Source organism: Heteronotia binoei, chromosome 17, assembly GCF_032191835.1.
Source record: "Heteronotia binoei isolate CCM8104 ecotype False Entrance Well chromosome 17, APGP_CSIRO_Hbin_v1, whole genome shotgun sequence".
In the NCBI taxonomy this organism is placed as follows: Eukaryota; Metazoa; Chordata; class Lepidosauria; order Squamata; family Gekkonidae; genus Heteronotia; species Heteronotia binoei.
In genome coordinates, this window is record NC_083239.1 from 39,006,818 (window position 1) to 39,032,204 (window position 25,387).

The 25,387-nt window shown below is 47.3% G+C and overlaps 1 protein-coding gene across 1 annotated transcript; it reads right to left on the reverse strand.

Moving 5' to 3' along the window:
- LOC132585808 (sialic acid-binding Ig-like lectin 14) lies at positions 1–24,563 on the reverse strand. The gene is made up of 9 exons (XM_060257686.1): positions 24,420–24,563; positions 17,538–17,948; positions 14,683–14,982; positions 14,509–14,562; positions 11,044–11,310; positions 4,803–5,117; positions 2,441–2,525; positions 2,152–2,278; positions 1–205 (listed from the first exon to the last, which is right to left on the reverse strand). The coding sequence occupies exons 1-9, from the start codon at positions 24,529–24,531 to the stop codon at positions 5–7; spliced, it is 1,872 nt and encodes a 623-aa protein (XP_060113669.1). The 5' UTR covers positions 24,532–24,563; the 3' UTR covers positions 1–4.
- Positions 24,564–25,387: the final 824 nt, after the last annotated feature.

Here is a 25,387-nt window from a genome sequence, read left to right on the forward strand (position 1 = left end):
GGTGTTATTTCTGTTTGACTTCTGTGTATTCCACAGACTCCTCCGGGGGTGTTGGTTCTTTGGCTTTCAGCTTGGAGAACTCCACGGTTGCGTAGTAGAGCTCATCTGGGTCAGGAGGAACACTTGCCATGGGAACTCGAAGGCTGGATGTTGGTAGCCTCTCTCTGGCTGCTTTGGATTGGTCGCTTTGAGGTGGTTTTTTACCCTGGAAGAAAATGGAGCCAAAGGTTATATTCCCCCGTTGCTACCTATTTCTCAGTTGATAATTCCCATCCATCTATCAGAATGTTGAATGGAGTGCCGCTTTGTACGAATGCTACATCCATTCGATGGTTAGGGCAATTTAGATACACGTTGGTGATTTCACCACTGGGAAAGGCTTGTTGTTGTTTCCCATTGCTGATGTGTCTACCAGTGCACCCCAACAAAAGCCGGATTTCCACATGGCAAGTTTCCTCATAGTTTCTCCATCTCAGACCGCTGCCAATGATCACCTCCTTCCCCTGCGCCACTGAATTTCCACCTTTCCTTTAAACAAACAAAAAAAAGTGTCTAGCCCTTTTAATGGTGGAGATAAGCCTTTCCCATTATATCTCCACAATGAAAGAAGCTAGAGGTTTGCTATTGCTTGTTAGCCTCCAGGTGGGGCCTGGAGATCTCCTGCTTTTACAACTGATCTCCAGCTGGCAAAGCAGCGGAAGGAAATGGCTGCTTCAAAGGGTGGACTCTATGGTATTGTACCATGCTGAGGCCTCTTCCCAAGCCCCACCCTCTTCTGGCTCCACCCCCAAAATCTCCAGGTATCTTCCAACACAGGCCTGGCAACCCTAATTGTTGTTAAATCAGTATAACAATATTCAAGGGCTAATTTTAAAGACCTCCTAGTGACAGGTGAAGGAAATGGCCGCTGTGGAGATGAAACAGGGAATATGGCTGACTTAGGTGTGAGAAAACATTTCCACTTGATACCCATCCAGACTTTACTGCAACCTTTCCTACAAATTTTCAGCAAAGAAAGACTGAGAAAGATTGCAGAAAAGCTGGAGAAATCCCAAGAGGAGTAGGAATTCACCACAATTCCATGAGGGAAATGAGGAGTGGCAGGGAGTAATTCCCAACAAGGCGTAATTCCTGTGTGGAAATGGCCTTTGTAGGATTTGAGATGCCCAATTTAGCACAGAGCTTCTTGGATGAGCACTCTTGCAAAGTGAATGAAGGTAATTTGTGGGCAACTGCTGATTAATTATGAGATGGAGAAAGGTATTACATTTATCCCTTGGCCTTGCAACATGCTCAAAGGCAGCTTTTCAATTTTTGTTTAGCCGTCGGCTGACCATAAATGAAAATATTTAAGTAAGTGACCTAATTATTAACTTTAAAAGAAGAAGGTATTGGATTTATATCCCGTCCTCCACTCCAAAGAGTCTCAGAGCGGCTCACAATCTCCTTTACCTTCCTCCCCCACAACAAACACCCTGTGAGGTGGGTGGGGCTGAGATGGCTCTCACAGCAGCTGCTGTTCTTTCAAGGACAACCTCTGCCAGAGCTATGGCTGACCCAAGGCCATTCCAGCAGCTGCAAGTGGAGGAGAGGGGAATCAAACCTGGTTCTCCCAGATAAGAGTCCGCACACTTAACCACTACACCAAACTGGCTCACCAAACACCTCACAGTCAGTGTCTTGCAAGAACAGAACAAGGGTGCTGATTTTCAGCTTGTATTTATGAACCTGACCTAAATGACCCAGAAGCTAAGCAGGGCTAGTATTTGGATGGGTGATCTCCAAAGAAGTCAGGAAATGGCAAACCAACTCTGAATGTCTCTTGCCTTGAAAATCCTACAGAGTTGCCGTAAGTTAGCTGTGACTTGACGTAGTTTCCACCACCACCAGTGATTTTAAGATATGCTCAGATATCTTCCTCCCTGTGAGGTGGATGAGGCTGCGAAGACTCTCACAGCAGCTGCCCTTTCAAGGACAACCTCTGCCAGAGCTATGGCTGACACAAAGCCATTCCAGCAGGTGCAAGTGGAGGAGTGGGGAAACAAACCCAGTTCTCCCAGAGTTTGCACACTTAACCACTACACCAAACTGGCTCTCATTCTATTTGCTTTCATTCTATGGTCCAAGGGGATCCAGGGCAGCAATGCCTACCAAAGGCGGAATGTTGCTATAGATCAGACTGCCATCATTGGCTCTCTGGTGCCCCCCGTTGGCAGAATTCAGAACTTCCACACCACCAGCTTTTGAAGACGCTTTCGTTTTCCTTTGTTTATAAAACCTAAGAGCAGATGAGTGAGAATTAATGAATGGTAGTCTTGTGCTGCTTAACAACATTCTATTCCACCATAAATAAAGGACTCTCGGCTACCCGGATAGAAATAATAAGATGTAAGTCAAATAAGGCATGAGACAGATGGAAATCATAAGGAGAGTGACTCACTTGATCAAGCCGAGGCAAAGCACACAAAGGATGACAGCCACTAAAGCGCCACAGAGCCCAGCGATGGCTGGATTTGTATGGCTCCCTGCAACAAGAAACCATGATCTCAGGGTCAAATCGAAGAAGAGCCTTGTGGTACCTGAAAAGCTACCCAATTGATTGTAGCAAACCCTTTTTGTGGCCCTGGACCCTCTTTGAAAAACTGGCAATTTGATAATGCTGGCACCCAAGCTCCCACCAGTTGGCTTAGGCACCTCTTCTCTTGAAACCATCCTTAAGGCAATAAACAGGCTTCCAAAAAGGCATTTGTCAACAATTAAATTATTGATTTAGGCTATTTACAACACCACAGCCCCTGAGGAGCAGGCATAAAAATACTATAAGAACAGGAGGAAGAAATAGTTTATCAATCTATCATATTTTTATTTCCCCCTTTCCTCCAAGGAATCCAGAATGATGTTTAAGATTCTCCCTTTCCTCTGTTTTATCCTCATAGTGGGTTGGATCCAACCATACTTTAAGTGGTTCTTCCTCCAGTTTAAGTGGCTCTTTCTCCAATGGAAGGGCCTCTTAAATTGGAGGAAGACTTCTTAATCTGGAGCAAGACTTCAAACCTGAGCCAGGAGGAGGAGCAAGGTATAACTATTTGAATGAATGAGCAAACTTTGCTCAGTGTAGTGTAGGACAGGGGTAGGAGCTGCTCCAATAACTGACCATGGGGGGGTAGAACATCCAGTGTGCATGCAGGTCACAGGTTCAACCTCCAGTTGCAAGGATCAGGTAGTGTGAATATAATTCCAAGTAAACAGGTTTATATTGGGCTATTCATCTCTATCTCCTTGGGATTCTCCAGTATTGCCTTGTGCGCACATTAATCCAGAATCTGGTGGACTCTCACTGTGATGACAAAGGGCAAAGTCCTTTTCTTTTTGCCTTATCAGCCAATTCCTTCTTTACACTGTTGGTGCACCAGAGAAGCCAAAAAATACCAATAAAGGCATTCAGAAGCCCCAGCGGGAGAAGGGTGGGGGATACAGCAAAAGAAAAGGAGAGATTAATTGACATTCTCCTCAGACAGGGTCTCTAGACATCTAGAAGTAGCCCTATCTCATAGTCCATTTTTAGGAAGAAGCAAGTTGGGATTAGTACTGTTACTGGGGAGCACACTAGTTTGTAAATGCTCCAATTTAGTATTCCTGGGTAGAGGGAATCTAAGTGCAGATTGAGGTCTGAGTGGTAAAAAATCCAGAAATCTTGAATTAGACCTGCAAGAAATAAGTATTTTTCCCCCTCATGTGGTAGACTGGCAGTTTCTGGTTGACTCTGTCTCAGTGACAGCTTATCCTGGAGTGAAACTGTTTCTCCAGATTAAGTATCCCCTATAGCTCCAATTGTATACAGTTTATTCTTGAACTCTGAAAGCTTTCTTTCCCCCCACAGGGAAATCAACCAGTTTTTGTTTAACCCTGGGCTCGTCCTTGGTATATACAAGCCAATAATACCAGGATAGAGGAGAGAGCAAAAGTATCCCCAAAGCACACTAAAGGGAGGTGAAATCGGCCTCAGTTTACCTCATGAGTGGCTAACAACCAGTACACTACCCAACACTCTGTTAATAATAATATCTTTGCCTTTTCTGCATTATTTAAGTTTGCCTGGTGATGGCCGGGAATTGGGGGGGGGGTTAATCCTCTAATATTCACAATCAATCACGCCACCAATTAGAGGACAGTGGCACTGTTCTTCCTGCCAAAATTAAAAAGGCCTCAGGAATGCGCTCACCCTCTCCCTATCATTCTAAAAGAGAAACAAGCCCCACACAAAGCCATGGCAAATGCTAGGGTTGCCAATCCCCAGGTGGGAGCAGGGATCCCCCAGTTTGGAAGTCCTCCCCCTGCTTCAGGGTCACTAGAAAGCAAGGGGGGGGGGAAAATGTCTACTGGGCACTCTATCATTCCCTATGGAGACCGATTCCCATAGGGTATAATGGACAATTGATCTATGGGTATCTGGGGTTCTGGGGGGAGCTGTTTTTTGAGGTTGAGGTGCCAAATTTTCATCATAGCATCCGATGCCTCTCCTCAAAACAACCTCCAAGTTTCAAAAAGATTGGACCAGGGTGTCCAGTTCTATGAGCCCCAAAAGAATGTGCCCCTATCCTTCACTATTTCCAATTAAGGGAAGACATTTAAAAGGTGTGCAGTCACTTCAAATGATATGGCCAGGACTGCCTTTGGAGTTCAATTATGCTTGTAACACCCTTGTTCCTGGCTCCACCCTCAAAGTCTCCTGGCTCCACCCCCAAAGTCCCCAGATATTTCTTGAATCGGACTTGGCAACCCTAGCAAATGCAGAACGTCACACTCGCCTTTTGGAAGGGGACTGAATAGAAAGTGCATTGTGTAGGTCCCCAAATGATTTGCCCCACGGCAAATGATGTCATGGCTCTTGTCTAGGTTCCCTGTTGTCCAGCTCAGAGAGCTGGTGACTGCATTCTCTTGGGCCCTGGAAGTAACCTGGGGGGCCCCTGTGTTGCTGTCCTCACTGAGGGTCTGCCCGTCTACTTCCCACTGGATCTGGGGCAGAGGCCAGGAGTTCAGAGAGCAGCTGCAGTGGAAACTGTGGTCTTCTTGCCAGCATATGCTCCTGGACTGGTTGCTGCTGAGCCTTGGACCATCTGGGAGGGAGTAAGAAAATGGAGAGGGGATGAAAGCGATCCAAGAATCACAGGCAGGTTTCCACTTGAGGCAGCTAGGAGGAAGGGGAGGATGGAAGAGGCTGCCTTGCACTAAGTCGCTGTTGGGGCCTTAGTTGCACAAAAAATGTTCCGCACAAGAAGACTGGTGAGACCCACTGCCGTCTTCTGGTCTTGGTTAAGAACCGTGTTGGTCTAAAGCAAAAGAACAAAGTTAAAGTCCAGTGGCACCTTTAAGATCAACAAAGTTTTATTCAAGGCAAGCTTTCGTGTTTAAGCACTTTGTCAGACAATGAAATGGAATTAGAAACAGCAGTCATACATATAGCGTAGGGGTGGCCAAATGTAAGAGCCACATAGAATAAACATCAGATATTTGAGAGCCACAAGACATGAACGTCAGATGTTTGAGAGCCACAAGGGAGGGAGGAAGGCAGGCAAAAAGATGGGGGAGGAGGGAGAGGTAGAATGAAAGCAACTTTAACTTTAAATGCATTTTCCAAGCTGCTGACTGGCTTGGAGAAGTAATTTAAAGAGACAAATGCCTTCTCCAAGCCAGCCGACAGGGCAGTTGGGGCTTTGAGAGCCACATAATATGTATGAAAGAGCCACACCTGGCTGCCGAGCTGATATTAAGAGTGGGCAGGAAAGCAGCATGCAAAATAGTGAAGATGGTATTTTTAACAGATTAAAAGATTAACCCATTGAGCCCAGGCACATTCTTTTTATCCCCACATCTTTGCTATTTTGCATGCTAATTTGCTCCCCACCCTCTGTATGTACTACTGCTGTTTCTGATTTCATTTCATTGTCTAACAAAGTGTGCTTGCACTTGCTCACCTTGAATAAAATATCATTGGTCTTAAAGGTGCCACCGGACTCTAACTTTGTTCTATGTCTTCTTCTGGGTTCAGCTGGAAAATACAGGTCAGATTTGCAGACTCAGGTGGGTTCCAGGCTACAAGCTTTTTGCATGGCTGAAGGATCCCTTTTCACGTTCTGTTGCAAGAGGAATTGAAATGAGGGCCCCACACCCCATAGTGCTATAATCCTCATAACACAGGCAATTTCCTGCTACGTGTGAAATAAGTCTCCTTCAACAAAGGTCTTGTTTCAATCTGTCCTGTCCCCCCTCCCCTCCTTAATTTTAAGCCTAATTACTCCCTTCCATCAGGCCAATTTCTGGGGTGATCGTGAATAAATGGGTAATTATCAAATGTTGTCAGAAGAGGGCAGGAGTGGAATTCTAGCAGGAACTCCTTTGCATATTAGGCCACACTCCCTGATGTAGCCAATCCTCCAAGAGCTTACAAGGCTCTTTTTTGTAAGCTCTTGGACAATTGGCCACATCAGGGGGTGTGGCCTAATATGCAAAGGAGCTCCTGCTAGAATTCCACCCCAGAAAAGGGGGGGGGTTCTGTTCCTGTTTTTCACTTTGTCATCAGCTCTTGTTGGGAGGGGCTTAAGTGTAAAGTGGTACTTAAACCCTACCCTCAATGAGAGCCAATAATTTAAAACTGATTTGTGGATGCCTGATAGAACCAGTTAGTTTCAAGAGAGAACCAGAAATAATTTGTTATGCTTAGAGGAGGAAAAAAACAAAACAAAACAAAAGGAGAGACAAAACGTTAAAGGGATATAGGTGCTGAGAAGCCTCATTCACTGTCTGCATGGAATAGCCTGATTTTAAAAATCATGTGAAATCAGGTCTGCTTTCTTTGTTTTGTTGTTTAAAGACAAAAATACATCAAAGGAAAAATGGAATGCATCAAGTTAAAAAGGACACAGTCTGGAATGCATGGCACAAGTGAGTGAAACAGACTTAACAGCTAGTATGGAGTTTATGTCATGCTATTTTAACATCTTTGAGTGGCCGTTCCATCTCTGGGACTACGCTGAAGGGAAAGCTGCCCTGGGTGAATTTCTCCCTGCCCTGCAGCAGCTGAAGACCAGGAGTCTGTTTCAAAGAGAGCCTAACCTCCCAAAAAGACAGCCGTTTCTGTGAACAGCGACTCCAGTGGAGAGGGAGAGGTATATACCAAATCCCTGCACGTTGGAGATCAGCATCTTTCGCGTTCGTCCTACAGCAGGGAGTCCCAAAGGTTAACTCCAAATAGTCCTGACTCACTCACATGCTACGGAAAGCCGGACAATCCCCTGAACAGAGCCTAGGGAGTTCTTGGCCTGGCATGCATACTGGCCCGCATCCTTGACTGTTAAATTGGTCATTTCCAGCCAGGTGTCTGGAGAGGGGCCGTGATGCTCCAAAATCCTGCTCCCCTTGACCCAACTCATTTCAGAGGGAGGGTAGCTTTGGGCCGTGCAGAACAGCTGTAACGAGTCGCCTTCCAGAGCCGTCAGCTGGGAGCCGTTTGCCACATGCGTGGGGGGATCTGTAAACACAGCAAAGGGGCCGGTCACCCCGTGAAAATGTTGCAGCCCCTCGGAACCAGCGTCCTCCAGCAGAGAAAGGTCCCCGTAGGCTGGTCTCTGCACCCTAAATGCTCCCGAGTACCTTGGATTAGCGCTTGGCCTCTCCTATAGGCTTGGGAGACATTGAACGCCACTGTCCTGGGTGGATCTGGAACAGACACATCAACACTGAATGAGAGAAAAGCTTCTCCACTAATTGACACTGTGGTGCATGCTTGACTGTAAGGGTATCTACACTCTCCTGGGGATCTAGAGTCAGCAACGTCTTACCAAGATATCCTTTCCCTCTTGCCTGATATATATTTGTGATGCACTCAAAGGTTTTTTATTCCATATTTTGGCACTCTGATATTGCTTCGCAGTAGTGTTCAGACCAGATTCAAGGCTGTGGGCATTTGTTCCCTGCTTTCCAAGAAGATCCTGATTCTGCTCCCCAACCGCAATAATTTTTTAAAGTGCGTAACATTTTTCCAGCACTTATCCAGCTTGCCAACATTATTTCAATTTTTTAAAAAAATGCAACTGGAAAATTTTGTACATTTGGTTAAAAAAATGTGCAGAGAATTGCCAAGAGAAAAAAGAGCGTTGATGGGTTTTTATTTTATTATTTGTATCATGAGGAGCAGGAACTTGCTGAAGGAGGGAGGAAGAGGGAGGAGGAGGATTCTTGGGCAGGGGTGGAATTCTAGCAGCAGCTCATTTGCATATCAGGCCACACAGCCTGATGCAGCCAATCCTCCAAAAGCTTACAAAAAAGAGCCTTGTAAGCTCTTGGAGGATTGGCTACATCAGGGTGTGTGGCCTAATATACAAAGGAGCTCCTGCTAGAATTCCACCCCTGTTCTTGGGATATCAGACCAGCTATCAAAGTGTGTGCTCATCAGCCCTGCTGATAAGCTAAGGAGGTGGTGGTGGCTGCAAGCATTGCCAGCTTCAAGAGGGGATTGGATAAATATATGGAGCAGAGGTCCATCAGTGGCTATTAGCCCCAGGGTATTGATGGAACTCTTTCTGTCTGGGGCAGTGATGCATTGTATTCTTGGGGCTTGGGGGGTGGGGCAGAGTGGGAGGGCTTCTAGTGTCCTGGCCCCACTGATGGACCTCCTGATGGCACCTGGGGTTTTTTGACCACTGTATGACACAGAGTGTTGGACTGGATGGGCCATTGGCTAGATGCAGTATGACTTCTCTTATGCTCTTATTATTATGACTGATGATCCCCCACTCTGTTGTGATAATACCGTATCTAACAAATGGATGAGGAACTACAGAGCAAAAAGTGACAAAGGGCATCCCTACAGGACACCTAGTAATCCTGGGCTTGGGCTGGATGTGAAAGAAAGTCTCAGCTGGCTCTGTGTAGCTGCTTCTTTCCCCATGTCTAGGGGAACTCTAAGGTAGAAACAGGCCTGGAAAGGATCTCCAGGGTCATCTAGTCCAACTAGGGTTGCCAGGTCCCCTGTGGTCTCCGGTGGGGGGCTTTTTTCATACATGCTTTGTGCGCATGGCACAATGATGTTACCCGCAAGTGACGTCATTGTGCCGGCGAAGTTGCGCGCCGGCCACTTTAGATGTTTCTGGGGAAACTCTATGGTTTTCCTGGAAGCTCTAGCAATTTGGGAGGGAAAAACTCTACCATAGAGTCTTCCCTCCCAAATTGCTAGAGCGTCCAGGAAAACCATAGAGTTTCCCCTGAAATGCCTAGAGCGGCCGGCATGCAACGTCACGTGACATTCCACCAGTCATTGTGCCAGCAATGTCGGAGGGGGTTCCCCCGAGTTGGGAACCTCCAGTGCGGGAGAACCCCCGCCCAGCCCGGGGGCTTGTCAGCCCTAAGTCCAACTCTCTGCACAATGCAAAAAATTCACAAGTACCTTCTCCCCTTCTCTCCCACTCACCACCCAAAATCACATAAGAGTGGAGAATGGGTGGTGTGGGCTTCTCCAGGGGTTAATGAGGGCTGCTGGAGGTGTGGCAAAGCTCCTGGTGGCTGGCTGGCTGCCTGCTCTCCTAATCCAGGGATTATTATGCAGCTGCGCCTACTATTCAATGGACAAGATAGGTAGGTGGGGAGGAAGAGGGGGAACCCTCAGAAAGGTTCAGGAGCTGCTCTCCTGTGAGCTCCTACTGAATCTGAGGCCTGGCTCTGTGAGGAAGGTTTTGCAGAGAGAGAAAGAGACTGGCCCAAGGTCACTAATTAAGATTTAAACTTAACTTCCCTCCTTCCCAATCCAATACTGGCTCTTGGCCTCCCTCACCTATTTATACCTTCTAGACTCCCCTCACATTGTACGCGAACATCTATTCCCAGAGATGCTGGGAATAGCAACGGTTCCCCCCTCCCATATCTGCTATTTTGTTTCACTGGCAATGCAGGGCTTTTTTTTGTAGCAGGAACTGCTTTGCATATTAGGCCACACATCCCCAGACGTAGCCAATCCTCCTGGAGCTTACAGTAGGCCCTGTACTAAAAACCTTGTTAACTCTTGGAGGATTGGCTACATTTGAGATGTGTGGCCTAATATGCAAAGGAGTTCCTGCTACAGTGGCAAGAGATCACAAAGTTCCACCAGTCTGCTTTGTTCCAAAGTTGTATAAATACAACCATGTGTGAGGAAAGGGTCAAACAACGACAAATTTCACACAGCCTTTTCGAGACCTCATGTCTATGATCTCAATATGCTACAATATACTAGCCTCACAGGAAGTTCTTTAAAATCAAAGGTTGTCAAATGATTCCTGAAGTGGTGATCAAGAAGAGCAATTTTGCATTATGCACTCGGTTGCGTCCTGTCACTCATGTCCATGACAGCCCATTTTCCCCAGTTCCCTCTTCCTGTGGAAAAACTCCAATTCCCTCCATACTGTTCCTTGGGGGCCCACTGTTCCCTCTGGAGCTACATTTGGGGGAGGTACTGGGGTCCATGAGGAGGAAGGGGAGTTGAAGAAGTTAGACTGCCTTGGCAGAAATCCTTCTGTCAGCTGAGGTTCTGGGCAACATCCAAGTTTTTCTATTGCCCAGTGTGGAGAAGAAAAAGAGCTGGTTTTATACCTCACTCTTTACTACCCGAAGGAGTCTCAGAGCAGCTTACAATCACCTTCCCTTTCTCTCCCTACAACAGACACCCTGTGAGGTAGGTGGGGCTGAGAGAGTTTTCAGAGAACCGTGACTGACCTAAGGTCATCCAACTGGCTGCCTGTAGAGGAAGAGCAGAGAATCAAACCACTGTTCTTCAGAAGAGAGTCTGCCGCTCATAACCGTTACAACAAACTAGCTTGGCGATATAATCACAGCTACGCAGATTTCCAGAGGTCCTAATAGTGGCGTTTGCACCTGGGAAAGGTCTCTATTACCTACTTTTAAAAGCCAATAGGAATGATTCCTGGCGCTTTTTGCAGGTCGAGGCTTTCAAGCTATGACAAATACCCTCTGATCAAGCCCGCCCATCCTTTCCTGAAGACCCTGGATTCTTACACAGCACACACAACTGCAGGGTCCTATTGGCTGAGCCATGTGGAGTCTCTGCTCGGCACTGATACTCCCCAGCATCCTCTGGTCTGACATCGGACAGCAGGAGAACGCACTCCTTGCCCTGCCTGGTGCAGTTGAGGATCTCGTTCCTCTTCCTCCAGCTCAGGGTGGGGTTAGGTCTGCTCTCTGCTGCGCATTGCAAGCTGATGCTTTCACCCTCTTGGGCCACTGCAACATCCAGATCCCCATTGGCTTCCTTGGGGCACGAAGCTGCAAGAGGAAAAGATCCGGGTTAGAGAGGAGTAGCCTATGGTTCCCATTGCTGTTGCAGCATTGCCAGCTCTGGGTTGGGAAATTCTTGGTGGAGTTTGGGCTGGGGAGGGAGGTCAGCGGGGATATGATGCCATGAGGTTTGCCCTCCAGAGGAGGGTTGCCTGGTCTGCCTTGGAAAATATGTGGAGACTAGTGGGGGGTGGGGCGGTGTGGAGCTGGGAGAGGGCAGGGTTTGAGGAGGGGAGGGGCCTCAGCATGGTGCAGTGCCATAGCGTCCACCCTTCCAAGCAGCCATTTTCTCCAGGGGAGCTGATCTCTGCCAGGTGACAATCAGTTGTAAAAGCAGGAGATCTCCAGGTCCCACCTGGAGGCTGGCAACCCTACTCCTGAGCTGCCATTTCCTGCAGAGAAGCCAATCTCTGTGGTCTGAAGATCTGTTGTAATTCTGGGAGAGCTTCAGGCCCACCCGGTTTGCCAGCCTACTTACACCCTTCTAACTCCACTGATTCTGACCGATTTCGGAAAGCATGGCTCTGTTTAGGATTGCATTAAGAAGACAGCAGCCAAGACAGAATTTGGCACAAGGTTTCCTCGTTCTAAGGCCTGCTTCATGCATGCAGGAGAATGAAAAGGAAAACAAAGTGGTAAAATACTAGGGTTGCAAAGTCCAATTCAAGAAATATCTGCGGACTTTGGGGGTGGAGCCAGGAAACATTGGGGTGGAGCCAGGAGACATTGGGGGTGGAGCCAGGAACAAGGGTGTGACAAGCATAATTGAACTCCAAGGGAGTTCTGGTCATCACATTTAAAGAGACAGCACACCTTTTTAAATGTCTTCCTTCCGTAGGAAATAATGAAGGATAGGGGCACATTCTTTTGGGGCTCATAGAATTAGACCCTCTTGTCCAATCGTTTTGAAACTTGGGGGGTACTTTGGGGAAACGCACTAGATACTATACTGAAAATCTGGTGCCTCTACCTCAAAAAACAGCTCTCCCAGAGCCCCCGAAACCTCCAGATCAATTCCCCATTATACCCTATGAGAATCGATCTCCACATAGGGAATACTGAAGTGCTCAGCAGACGTTCCTCCCCTCTCCCCCCCCCCGCCCCGCTTTCTGGTGACTCTGAAGCTAGGGATTGGCATCTCTACTCACGAGTTGCAGCCAACTTCTTCCAAGTAACACATACACACCATTCCTAGAGGAAGCCTTTCCAATCGGAGACTGGAGCCTCCGGAGAGGGGGAAAAATCACATGGTGGCTTTGGGGGCGGGGCTTCCCCCTGCCGGCCAGCTGACTGGGGGCGGGAAGCAGCCTGGGAAAGCAGAAGAACTCCTGCTGGGACCTGGGGATTGGCAAGCCTATAAAATACAGATGTGGTAGAATGAACTGCACCATGGCAGGCTGAGGGTACAGCAGCACATTTTGGAATGCCTCCCAATATTAAAAAACCTCCCCTCCCCGCCGCAAGCCAAAAAACAGCAAGGCATGCAAAGAAATGGAAGGCAGAACTTTTTTTCCACCCTTTGGTGTACTAATGTTCTCTTTGCATGGAAGTTTTCTTTTAAGGAAAAGGAATGCTGAAAGCTAGAGGCAGCCCACCAGAGCCTAAAGTGGTGCTGTCCATCCCACCACCTCCATTCTAACCTAGGGTTGCCAACCTCCAGGTGGAGACTAGGGAATTACAACTGATCTCCAGACCACAGAGTTACATAAGAACATAAGAGAAGCCATGTTGGATCAGGCCAATGGCCCATCCAGTCCAACACTCTGTGTCACACAGTGGCCAAAAAAACCACTTCAGGAGGTCCATTAGTACCCTCCCACAAATCAGGAATTACCCAACCCCTCCTCAGTCTTGGCTGCCCTCTTTCTTCTTTATTTGTGAACCAGGCCTAAGTCTTTAATTTCTGCATTAGTACAATGTGGCCCCCTCCACCCTACAGAGCATCACTGCCCCAGACAGAGAGTTCCATAGCCACTGATAGACCTCTGCTCCATATGTTGATCCAATCCCCTCTTGAAGCTGGCTATGCTTGTAGCCGCCTCTACCTCCTGTGGCAGTGAACTCCATGTGTGAATCACCCATTGGGTGAAGAAGGACTTCCTTTTATCTGTCCTAACCCGACTGCTCAGCAATTTCATTGAGTGCCCACGAGTTCTTGTATTGTGAGAAAGGGAGAAAAGGACTTCTTTCTCTACCTACTCTATCCCATGCATAATCTTGTCAACCTCTACCATGTCACCCCTCAGTCGATGTTTCTCCAAGCTGAAGAGCCCCAGTTCACTTCCTTTGGAGGGCATGGCAGATTCAGAGAGTCCACTGGATGGCACTGTGTCCCACTGAGGTCCTCCCCCCTCCAAACTCCAGAAACCCCTCCCACAAATCAGGAATTACCCAACCCTTTCTCAGGCTTGGCTGCCCTCTTTCTTCTTTATTTGTGAACCAGGCCTAAGTCTTGAATTTCTGCATATGAACTTGAAATATCTCAAAACCCAAGGTTTATGCATTGGGGAGAGTGACAGCTTTTGTGGATTTGGGACTGTGTGTGCTTGGAACGGCTACTGTAGTGAAAATAACTATAATAATAATAATAATAGATTTTATTTGTATCCCGCCCTCCCCGCACAAGCGGCTCAGGGCGGCTAACAGCATTCAATACATTTACATTAATAGATAAAAACTTTAAATTTAACCATTAAAAGATTAAACATACAAAAACCAGTCAGTATATTTAAAATACATAATTTACGTTAATTTAAATTTATCTTTATCTGGCAATGATAGTAATATTCTGACGCTGGTTCTGCCAGTTTAAGTAGTTCCATAGTAATATAGATGGAGGATTCCTCATTTACAGTAATTCAGTAGTCGATGTCGGTATATGCTTGTTTGAAAAGGACGGTCTTGCAGGCCCTGCGGAACTGGTCAAGGTTCCGCAGGGCCCGCACTAAGGTGGTCCCTTTCCCTATGTAACACAAACACCCCTGTCCACTCTCCACTACCGGTTAATGAACTCTAATCTGACTTTCCAACTGTATGTCGAGACCTTGGGACACTTGTGTTAGCTGTCCAATGGATTCCTAGTGGTACCTTGACAAGACCTGGGAACTGTTAAGTCTCTGGCAGGGAAGGGAGAGAAAAGAGTGATTAGTAAAGATATCCCAGTGTTTTTAGACATTTTAGACTCACCAAGATGCTCGTGATCTGTAGCATTTGTGGAGATTTTGACAGTCTTGGGTGGATCTGAAACAACCAAGAGCATGGGAAGAACTCCTAAAGGGGAGCCCAAGGCAAAAGGAGGAGAGAGATGGTGACAGTCTCCGGGGGAAAGAAGTCAATATAAAAGTGAAGGGAACAACTCACCAGCAACATCAACATGGATGAACTTCTCAACTGTTTTCCATATATTAGGGTAGTGCACCTGGCAGGTGAGCCATTTGTCCTGATCATTGAGGGAGGGTGTGAAGGTGCAATTGGACCCATAAGTCCAACTGCCATTGCTGTGCTGTTGGCTCCACTGAGTCGTTTCATATCTTATCAAACGGGTATGCCATGAAAATGTGGGCTCAATCTTTATGCAGGGCCCTGGTGCCAAACAAGTATAAACAGCTTTCTTCCCAGAAAGTACCGCCGCTGAGGCCCACATCTGTGGTTTCTCTAACTCTAGGCAGAGAAAAACAAAGCAAAGCAGACTGTTTCTTTTTTATCCCTCAGTGTTCTCCTCAGCGAAGGCCCAGAGCAGCTTACGGTATTGTTCTCCTCTCCATTTTATCCTCACAACAACCCTGTGAGGTGGATTAGGCTCAGAGAACGGCTGGGTCCGGATGGCCAGTATAAGCCACCTCAGGGACTCCCCACAACTGACCCAAAAAAGCATGTCCAAGCATGCACATCTGGCGCCCGTCCCACCCTCGCCCCATCCTTACCTGTCATTCTGCCACCTCAAAAAGATACCACTTAATAAGTGGTAGCAAACTCATGAGGTGTTTCTGAGGCGCTTTTCCTGGACTACTGAATGGCCAGAAAGTGCTTGGGCAGTAGCGGACAGTGTATGAGCTCTGTGAACACTCCTCTGGGACACCTGTGGCCCATCCCTGTTCTGAAGGTGGGCCGCATGCCATCTGTCTGCCCCAGGGTGCTTCTTTTTATGCCAGCTCACTTCTAGGATGGGATGCTGCTGCCCCAAGCCAGAGTCTGGACCCAGCCAATGTGACTGACTATAGTCAGCCAGAGAGCACCAAGATCACCTAAGCAAGCCTATTCAGATTTGCACTGAAGTCTATTCAATGAGGCTTATTCCCAGGAAAACAGATTGAGGTGGGGAGCCTGAAGTACCAGAACAAAATTTGAGTCCAGTGGCCCCTTTATGGCCAACAAAGTTTAATTCTGGTTATAAGCTTTTGTGTGCATGCACATGTTATCTGAAGAAGTGTGCATACTCACAAAACTTTATATCCAGAATTAGCCTTTGTTAGTCTTAAAGGTGCCACTAGATTGAAATTTTCTTTTAAGAAAAAGTGTTCTTAGGATGGCACTGCCAGTAAGTTTCCATAGCTGAGAATGGATTCGAACCTAGGTCTCCTCAATTGAAGTCTGACACTCTAGCCATTAAATGTCTTTCTTCTTTGCAGCCCACCTCATTGCAAGAGTGCAATTTATTTATTTATTTTTGTTTAAATTAACATATTTTTAAACGGGGTTCAAATTTTCCAAGAAAATCTCCAACACAGCTAAAAGAAAAATCACAAAAGGTAATAAAGATACAATAAATTACTATTAACAGTCAGAGCAAAGAATAACATTAAAATTAGCTCCTTCCCAAATAGGGTTTTCAAGTCTGACTTGGGAAACTCCTGTAGATCTGGGAGCAGTTCCTGTGGAGGGTAGAGTTCAGGGAGGGGAGCTCAAGCAGGGATATGATGCCATAGAGTTCACTCTCCAAAGCTGCCCTTTCGTCCAGGGAAACTGAGCATTATGGTTTGGAGATCTGTTGTTAATTCCTGGAGAACTCCAGGCCCCACCTGGAGGCTCAACCAACAACAAAAAAAATAACAAAAAATTAATGAAAAATACTTTCTCAGGAATGTGGTATGCTGGAAGTTGATAAGTGGAATACGTTTCTCAGATGAAGACATTTGAAACAGTATTACAAGCTTTACTGTTAGAAGCTTATGACCTTCCACTGTATAATAAACATCTTTAAAGAAAGGAAGTTTAAAGCAACCTCTTAACATCATACATTCTTTGCTGAAGAACAAGAATTATCTGCAATTGCAACACATTGGACACTGGCACTTTAATGAATAGTTTTCAAGGATTTCAAACTGGATATGGACTAACTGCAAGCACTTTTGAATATTTATTCCTTGTACTTTATACTTTGCATTTTTGATATGTTGTTATGTGTAATGATATGTGAAAATGTGTGAAGTTGAAGTGTTTAATTATCTATTACAATTTTGAAGTATTTTTCATTGATTTTTTGTTATTTTTCCACAGTTCTTTGTTGTTGGTTGAGTCATTCTCTGTGGAACTCTGGATTTTTCACCCACCGGGAGGCTGGCAACTAAATACTCAATGGTGCATTGTTTTCAGAGCAGCAATGATCATGAAGCAGCTGCTTTTCCAATAGGCTCCAGCACCGAAAGGAAGCATGAAGCAGTAACTAAGTAAAAGAGAAAAAAATATACATGCTTGCCTAGTGCTAGGATGACAGGAGGGATCACAAGCGGGCAAAAGATACCCTGTCAAGCAGCGTAATGCTGAACAGAATCACGCTCTTCTAAAAGCTACAACCTTCAGTCACTGTGATCAGGATTGCACAGTGGGGTGGGGTGGGGAGAAGGCAGCATGAAAGCAGCAATTTTCAGTGGGGAAGTAGCGGGGCAAGAAAGGGCTGAGCCCTCCTCCCCCACTGAAACAATGATGCCACAGGAAGAGGAAGCGCAAGTGCTTCACATATCCGGTTTCTCAATGTTGCTACAAAAGATACGGCTTCTCCAGCAGGGAGATGGTCATCTTCCTTCCTACTTTAGGAAATATGAAAGGCATTATTTCAAACATGACCAGGATGTGGGAGAAAAGGAGGCATGAGACTCATGAGCTTCCTTTTCCTTTACATTCTGCAAAATGCTCGCAGCTGCCAAACTATTTTTCCTCCTCTCTGCATGGAAGAGACAGCCAAACAGTCAAGATATAGATAAGGAGGAAAGTCTTGCCTGTCACGTGAACTTGGACTTTTTGAGTCACGTAGCTGTATCCCAAAGCGCTGTTCTTAATTCGAAAGTAGTACTTCCCTGCGTCCTCTGAGCGGGCATCCAGGATGCTGAAGGAGCAATTGCCTTCTTCCGGCTCGCCTGTTAAGCTGAAACGGGTCTTCGCAGAGAACCAGGCCTCCTTCTCGTCATTTGTGGCCACAAGAATACCATTAGTCCAGCCATAGGAGCGGCGGGCAAAATAGTGCCTCTCTCCATCTTTGTATTGTAACCAATAACCATAGAGTTTCTCAGGGTTGGTCCTGTCTTTCTGATCATAAGTGAAGCTGCAGGGAATGTGAACACAGAGGCCACGTTGCACGGAGACAGAAGCACGAACCGTCAAGTTATAACCTGAATTCTGGCTCTGCAAACCTTCCAAAGAAAGAAGAAAGGAGTTAATGGGCAAATGAACAGAGGGATTGTTAAGTTCTAATTTGCCTCAGCCCTTCCATACTTCTACTTGAGCCTTCTGGAACCATCCATCCAGAACTTTAATGGCATAACTCCTCCCAGAACCTTCCAAAGAAAGAAGAAAGGAATTCACGGGCATATGAACATAGGGGTTGTTAAGCTCTATTTGGCCTCAGCCCTTCTATATTTCTACCCAGGCCTTCCAGAACCATCCATCCAGAACTTCAATGGCATAACTCCTCCCAGAACCTTCCAAAGAAAGAAGAAAGGAATTCACGGGCATATGAACATAGGGATTTTTAAGCTCTATATTTCTACCCAGGCCTTCCAGAACCATCCATCCAGAACTTTAATGGCATAACTCCTCCCAGAACCTTCCAAAGAAAGAAGAAAGGAATTCACGGGCATATGAACATAGGGGTTGTTAAGCTCTATTTGGCCTCAGCCTTTCTATATTTCTACCCAGGCCTTCCAGAACCATCCATCCAGAACTTTAATGGCATAACCCCTCCCAGAACCTTCCAAAGAAAGAAGAAAGGAATTCACGGGCATATGAACATAGGGGTTGTTAAGCTCTATTTGGCCTCAGCCCTTCTATATTTCTACCCAGGCCTTCCAGAACCATCCATCCAGAACTTCAATGGCATAACTCCTCCCAGAACCTTCCAAAGAAAGAAGAAAGGAATTCACGGGCATATGAACATAGGGATTGTTAAGCTCTATATTTCTACCCAGGCCTTCCAGAACCATCCATCCAGAACTTTAATGGCATAACTCCTCCCAGAACCTTCCAAAGAAAGAAGAAAGGAATTCACGAGCATATGAACATAGGTGTTGTTAAGCTCTATTTGGCCTCAGCCCTTCTATATTTCTACCCAGGCCTTCCAGAACCATCCATCCAGAACTTTAATGGCATAACTCCTCCCAGAACCTTCCAAAGAAAGAAGAAAGGAATTCACGAGCATATGAACATAGGTGTTGTTAAGCTCTATTTGGCCTCAGCCCTTCTATATTTCTACCCAGGCCTTCCAGAACCATCCATCCAGAACTTTAATGGCATAACTCCTCCCAGAACCTTCCAAAGAAAGAAGAAAGGAATTCACGGGCATATGAACATAGGGGTTGTTAAGCTCTATTTGGCCTCAGCCTTTCTATATTTCTACCCAGGCCTTCCAGAACCATCCATCCAGACCTTTAATGGCATACCTCCTTCCAGAACCATTCCCGGACACTGGGAAGAAGACACCCAGAGATTCCCAGAGCTCCCAGTTTAATGGGAATGCTGCTGTGTATCGAGTCAGAAAAGCAGACCCCCAGCCTAGCAGCAGCATTTCTTGGGTACAGAAGCAAGAAGCAGGATCTGGGATGGAAGGTTCGGCACCTAACAGCACAAGCTCCAAGTCATTCCTCCATGACTGCAGGAGGGGAAACATGCCAGGCAGTTTCTGCCTAAGGAGCTCTTCGGTCCTAGGGTTGCCAGGTCCAGTTGAAGAAATATCTGGGAACTTTAGGGGTAGAGCCAGGAGCAACTGTGGGTGGAGCCAGGAGCAAGGGTGTGACAAGCATCATTGAACTCCAAAGGGAGTTCTGGCCATCACATTGAAAGGGACTGCACACCTTTTAAATGACTTCCCTCCACAGGAAGTAATGAAGGATAGGGGCATCTTCTTTGGGGCTCAGAGAATTGGACCCAGTGGTCCAATCTTTTTGAAACTTGGAAGGTGTGTTGAGGAGAGGCACCGGATGCTATGCTGTAAATTTGGTGCCTCTACCTCAAAAAACAACAGTCCCCCCAGAGCTCCAGATACCAGCAGATCAATTCTCTATTATACCCTATGAGAATTGGTCTCCATAGGGAATAATAGAATGCTCAGAAGACATTTCCTTTCTCCCCACCCACCCCCTGCTTTCTGTAGTGGGGGGAGGGCCTCCAAACTGGGAGATCCCCTGTCCTCAACAGGGGATTGGCAACCCTATTCAATCCAGAGACCTTGGGGGATAAATCCTAATGCTTCACAGTGCCCCAATATCAACTCCCACTTACCCTTTGAACATAAGAACATAAGAGAAGCCATGTTGGATCAGGCCAATGACCCATCCAGTCCAACACTCTGTGTCACACAGTGGCCAAAAAAATTATTGATATATATATACACACACACACACACACACACACACTGTGGCTAATAGCCACTGATGGACCTCTACTCCATATTTTTATCTAACCCCCTCTTGAAACTGTCTATGCTTGTAGCCGCCGCCACCTCCTATGGCAGTGAATTCCACGTGTTAATCACCCTTTGGATGAAGAAGGACTTCCTTTGCACCCAGGCGATGCCATTTTTCCAGCGCTCCTCACTCCTTCTCACTATTTCAAATACCAAATTCAACTTTAAAAAAAAAATCACACTTTCTGCCCCCAGCTAAACCCATATTTCAGCGCTCTGTAATTTGGAAGAAATGCCTGCCTTGTGCTTGAACAACACAGCTGTTGAGGGTACAATCCCCACATTTATTACCTTGTTTATGGTTTAGAACAGATCCTCTGGGGTTCCCATGTGGGCATCACGGATAGGGTTGCCAGCCTCCAGGAGGGGCCTGGAGACTGCCCAGAATTACAACTGATCTTCAGAAGAGAGATCAGTTCTCCAGGAGGAAATAGCTGGATAACCACTTGAGAGGCATTATCAGGTTTTGAGGGGGAGGTTGGTAACAGGAACTCCTTTGCATATTAGGCCACACACCCCTGATGTAGCCAATCCTCCAAAAGTTTACAGTAGGCCCTGTAAGAAGAGCCCTGTAAGCTCTTGGAGGACTGGCTACATCAGGAGTTTCTGGCCTAATATGCAAAGGAGTTCCTGCTACAAAAAAGCCCTGGGCTTTTTTACCCTGTGGAGTCTCCTCTGCTCCTTAAAACTCTCCCCAGGCTCCACCCTCCAGTTCTCCAGGATGGTCCCATCCTGGAACTGACAACCATATCAGAATAAGGTCTGCTTAACTTTAATGATGTCACAAGTGGTGATCCAGCAAGCAGTTGGTACCTGAATGTGCGATGAGCTTCTGAGCTGTTGGACAGATATGGAATAAGCATGAAGTTCTGGGGGAGTAAAAGGACCACTGTGCAAAATATAAATCTGAAATCCATGGAATCCAAATCCCTGTGTTCACTTATCTGTAGTAGATCTGTGTAGCCATAGCATGGTATGGTACTTCAATTACTGGACAAGGTCCAGAGAGAACTAGGTTAGGGTTGCCAATCCCCAGGTGGGGGCAGGGGATCCCGTGGATTGGAGGCCCTTCCCCTGCTACAGGGTCATCAGAAAGTGGGGGGGGGGGATGTCCGCTGGGCTCTCTATTATTCCCTGTGGAGACTAATTCCCATAGGGTATAATGAAGAATTGATCTATGGGCATCTGGGGCTCTAGAGGGGGTGTTTTGAGGTAGAAGCATCAGATTTGCAGTATTTGAAGCAGGCCCTCCCCCTGTTGCAGGATCATCAGAAAGCGGGGGGGGGGGGAGGGAAATGTCTGCTGGTACTCCATTATTCCCTATGGAGATTGATTCCCACAGGGTATAATGGAGAATTGATCTATGGGTATCTTGGGCTGTGTGGGGGGGATGTTTTTTTGAGGTAGAAGCATCAAATTGGCAGCATAGCATCTGATGCCTCTCCTCAAAACACCCTCCAAGTTTCAAAAAGATTGGACCGGGGGTCCAATTCTATGAGCCTCCAAAGAAGGTGCCCCTATCCTTTATTATTTCCAATGGAGGGAAGACATTTAAAAGGTGTGTGGTCCCTTTAAATGTGATGGCCAGGCCAGGACTTCCTTTGGAGTTCTGCTTGTCACATCCTTGCTCCTGGCTTCACCCCCAAAGTCTCCTGGCTCCATCCGCAAAGTCCCCAGATATTTCTTGAATTGGATTTGGTAACCCTAAACCATAGTATGGTGTGGTACTTAAAATACTCGATTACGACCAGAGTGAGCTGGATTCAAATTTCTGCTCAGTAATGAAGCTCTTTGGGTGGCCTTAAGCCAGTTATGTGCAGCCGAAGCCTAACTCACAGGGTTGTTTTTGAGGACAGAACAGAAGATGCAGGAACCCTTATAACCCCCTCAGTTCCTTGAAAGAGGTTATAAAGTATTATAGATCAACCATTGAACTAGTATAAATGGGGTTGCCAACTCTGAGTCAGGAATTTTCTAGAGATTTGGGGGTACAGCCTAGGGAGGGCAGGGTTTGGGAATGGGAGGGACCTCTGTAAGAGTGTGATTCCATAGAGTCCCCCCTTCCAAAGCAGCCATTTTCTCCAGAGGAACTGAACTCTGTGGTCTGCAGTTGCTATTCCAGGAGATCTCCAGGTCCCACCTCAAGGTTGGCAACTGTAGATTGTTAAATGATACAACACAGATGTGTCTGATACCTCTGTCCAGTGCAAGTCTTGTATAGAGGAATGCAGTGCTGCTTAAACCTTCATGAGTGAAAAATGTCCTTTCCTCTGATGTCCACATTAAAAGTCCAAAAGAGGTTTAAGGTAGAAGAAGAAGATAAGAAGATATTGGATTTATATCCTGCCCTCCACTCCGAAGAGTCTCAGAGCGGCTCACAATCTCCTTTACCTTCCTCCCCCACAACAGTCACCCTGTGAGGTGGGTGGGGCTGGTGAGGGCTCTCACAGCAGCTGCCCTTTCAAGGACAACCTCTGCCAGAGCTATGGCTGACCCAAGGTCATGCTAGCAGGTGCAAGTGGAGGAGTGGGGAATCAAACCCGGTTCTCCCAGATAAGAGTCCGCACACTTAACCACTACACCAAACCGGCTCTCCGTAGGTAGATTTAAGCCCTACTGCTGGGGGGGGAGGGGGGGAATGGGGGTGGCAAAAAGCTTTGAGTCCCAACTTAGCATTCCTCTCCCACAAGCGTTCCAGGGATATAGTTCCTTTTTATTCCAGAGGTGGTGGGTAAAGGGCTAGAATCAACTCCGACTGGGACGGCTACAACTTGGAAATCTTCTCCAAATGTCACATGACTGAAGGGGGTTCCAAGATCCTTTCCAGGTTTTTCAGGAGATGCAGGGACCCTGGCAAATTAGCCGCTTGGGCATGTCCAGCCAAACAACCTCGTGCTGTGATTTCCCTGTCTTTACCACATTTCTGCCCCTCCTCCAGTTTCCTGCTCACAGGGGTAAGAAAACAGTGATGCAATCCAATCATGTGATTCTTTGACTAGATCAGGGATGGCCAAACTGTGGCTCTCAGGAGCCACATGTGGCTCTTTCACACATATTGTGTGGTTCTCAAAGCCTCCACTGCCCTGTTGGCCAGCTTGGAAAAGGCATTTCTCTCTTTAAATCACTTCTCCAAGCCGTCAGCAGGCGGCTGAGAGAATGCATTTAAAGTTGCTTTCTTTCCACCTCTCCCTTCATCTATTTGCTTCCTTCCCTCTGTTCCTCCCTGCCTTGCGGCTCTCAAACATTGGACGTTTATTCTGTGTGGCTCTTATGTTAAGCAAGTTTGGCCACAGCTGGACTAGATGCTTCCAGGTCTCGGATTCAGCAGGAGCTCACAGGAGCGCAGCTCCTGAACCTTTCTGAGGGTTCCCCCTCCTCCTCCCTACCTTGTCCATTGAATAGTAGGTGCAGCTGCATAACAATCCCTGGATGAGCTCCACCGCCTATTTTTCTACAAAACGACCCCCATGCTTCCAAGGTGAGAGGTGTAGAAAACCCATGCTGAAACCCATCACTGAAGCCATTCCCTTCCGTGGTTGTTTGATGCAGTGAGCTTAGGGTTGCCAAGTCCAATCCCAGAAATATCTGGGGACTTTGGGGGTGGAGCCAGGAGACTTTGGGGGTGGAGCCAGGAGACACTGGGGTGGAGCTAGGGGGGGAAACGGCGCTGAGCCCATCTCGGAGGAGCAGCTGCGGTGGGGTGGGGGTGCGGCAGCGGCGCGGCGGCCTCACCCACTCCGCTCCGCCTCTGGGGTGGAATCGGAGGGGGGGGTGGAGGCAGGCCAGGGGCGTGGCGAGCTGCGAGTCCGGGTCCTAGAAGGGCCTGGATTCGCGGCTCGCCATGCTCCTGGCCTGCCTCCGCCCTCCCCTTCTCTGGTTTTGCCTGCACTGCTGCCGCCTCTTGGCTGCTCCTCCGAGATGGGCTCAGCCTGGGCCCATCTCGGAGGAGCAGCTGCAGTGGGCGGGGAGGGGACGGCAGCGGCGCGGCGGCCTCGCCCGCTCTGGGATGGGGCGGCTCGCCATGCTCCTTGGCGCCATTTCCCCCCTCCCCCCGCTTCCATTTTTTTGGGGAGCAGGGGAAGAGGCTGGAAATCCTGGGGTTCCCCGCCAGGGCGGGAGGGTTGGGAAGCCTAAGTGAGCTGAACTTCATATGCAGCTAGGGGCGTATTCCCAGAATTGCCTCATTTTCATCCATCACACCTACCTTTGCACAGGCCAGCAAACATCAGAACTATTAAAGTTGCTGAGAAGGAGGCTGGATTCATCACCTTCCAGGGGGGATCCATGCTCTGCTGGTGTTTTCCGCTCCATTGCATCCTGTTATAAGGTTTCTTCTGGGGCAGGAACTCTGTAGCTGGGTTAGAAGGAAAGTAAGACAGTAAAGAAATGAGGATAAATGAGTTGTGGGGATTCTTAGAGCTTTTAAAAATAGCGTCCCCAACCTTTGTGAGCCTGTGGGCCCCTTTGGAGTTCTGACCCTGAGGTGTGGACACAACAATAAAATGACTGCCACAGGAAATGGAACCAACAACAAAATGGCTGCCACAGAAGGTGGAGCCAATCTCCATAGAGGAAGTTCAAATGCAAGGGAGGAAAAGGATAATTTTTAAAGAAGTACACTGGGGAAGAGGAGTAAGAAAAACCAACACTGTGGTGGCAGCTGCCCCTAAAACAATAGCTGTTCAAATTAAAAGAGCCACCAGAAGTCCTGCTGGCTCCACCCACTTTCTCAAACTCTTGGTGGGTGCCAGGTAGGATTGCCAGCCTCTAGGTGGGGTCTGAGGCCTCCTGGAATTACAAGCGCTCCACAAATGACAGAGAAAATACAAAAATGGAGGAAATAGCTGGAGGGTGGATTCTGTGGCATTACATCCCAACTGAACTCTTTGCTCTCCCCACATCCAGCTCTCCCCAAGCTCGTCCCCCCAAATTTCCAGGAATTTCCCAACTCAGAGTTGACAACCTGAGCACCAAGAAAGGTGCCAGCAGGTACCGTGGTGCCCACAAGCACAACATCAGGGGCTCATGTTCCAGAAGAATATGTATACCAAAGGTCGGGATGAACCAGGAAGTCCTGCAGCCTCACCTCTCAAAGGTTGGGTATAGGTGGGGGAGAGAAACTAATCCAGCTTCCCTTCCAAGTTTGAGTCCAGTGGCACCTTTAAGACCAAC

Bases quoted from the DNA above. Each gene is read 5' to 3' on its own strand.
- LOC132585808 (XM_060257686.1), bottom strand. From the start codon at position 24,531: ATGCAATGGAGCGGAAAACACCAGCAGAGCATGGATCCCCCCTGGAAG. The intron at 11,311-14,508 runs GTGAGTCTAAAA...TTCCTCTTGCAG, and splicing joins TACAGATCACGAGCATCTTG to CTTCGTGCCCCAAGGAAGCC. The intron at 2,526-4,802 runs GTGACGTTCTGC...TTCTTGTTGCAG, and splicing joins TCCCCTTCCAAAAGGCGAGT to GGAGCCATACAAATCCAGCC.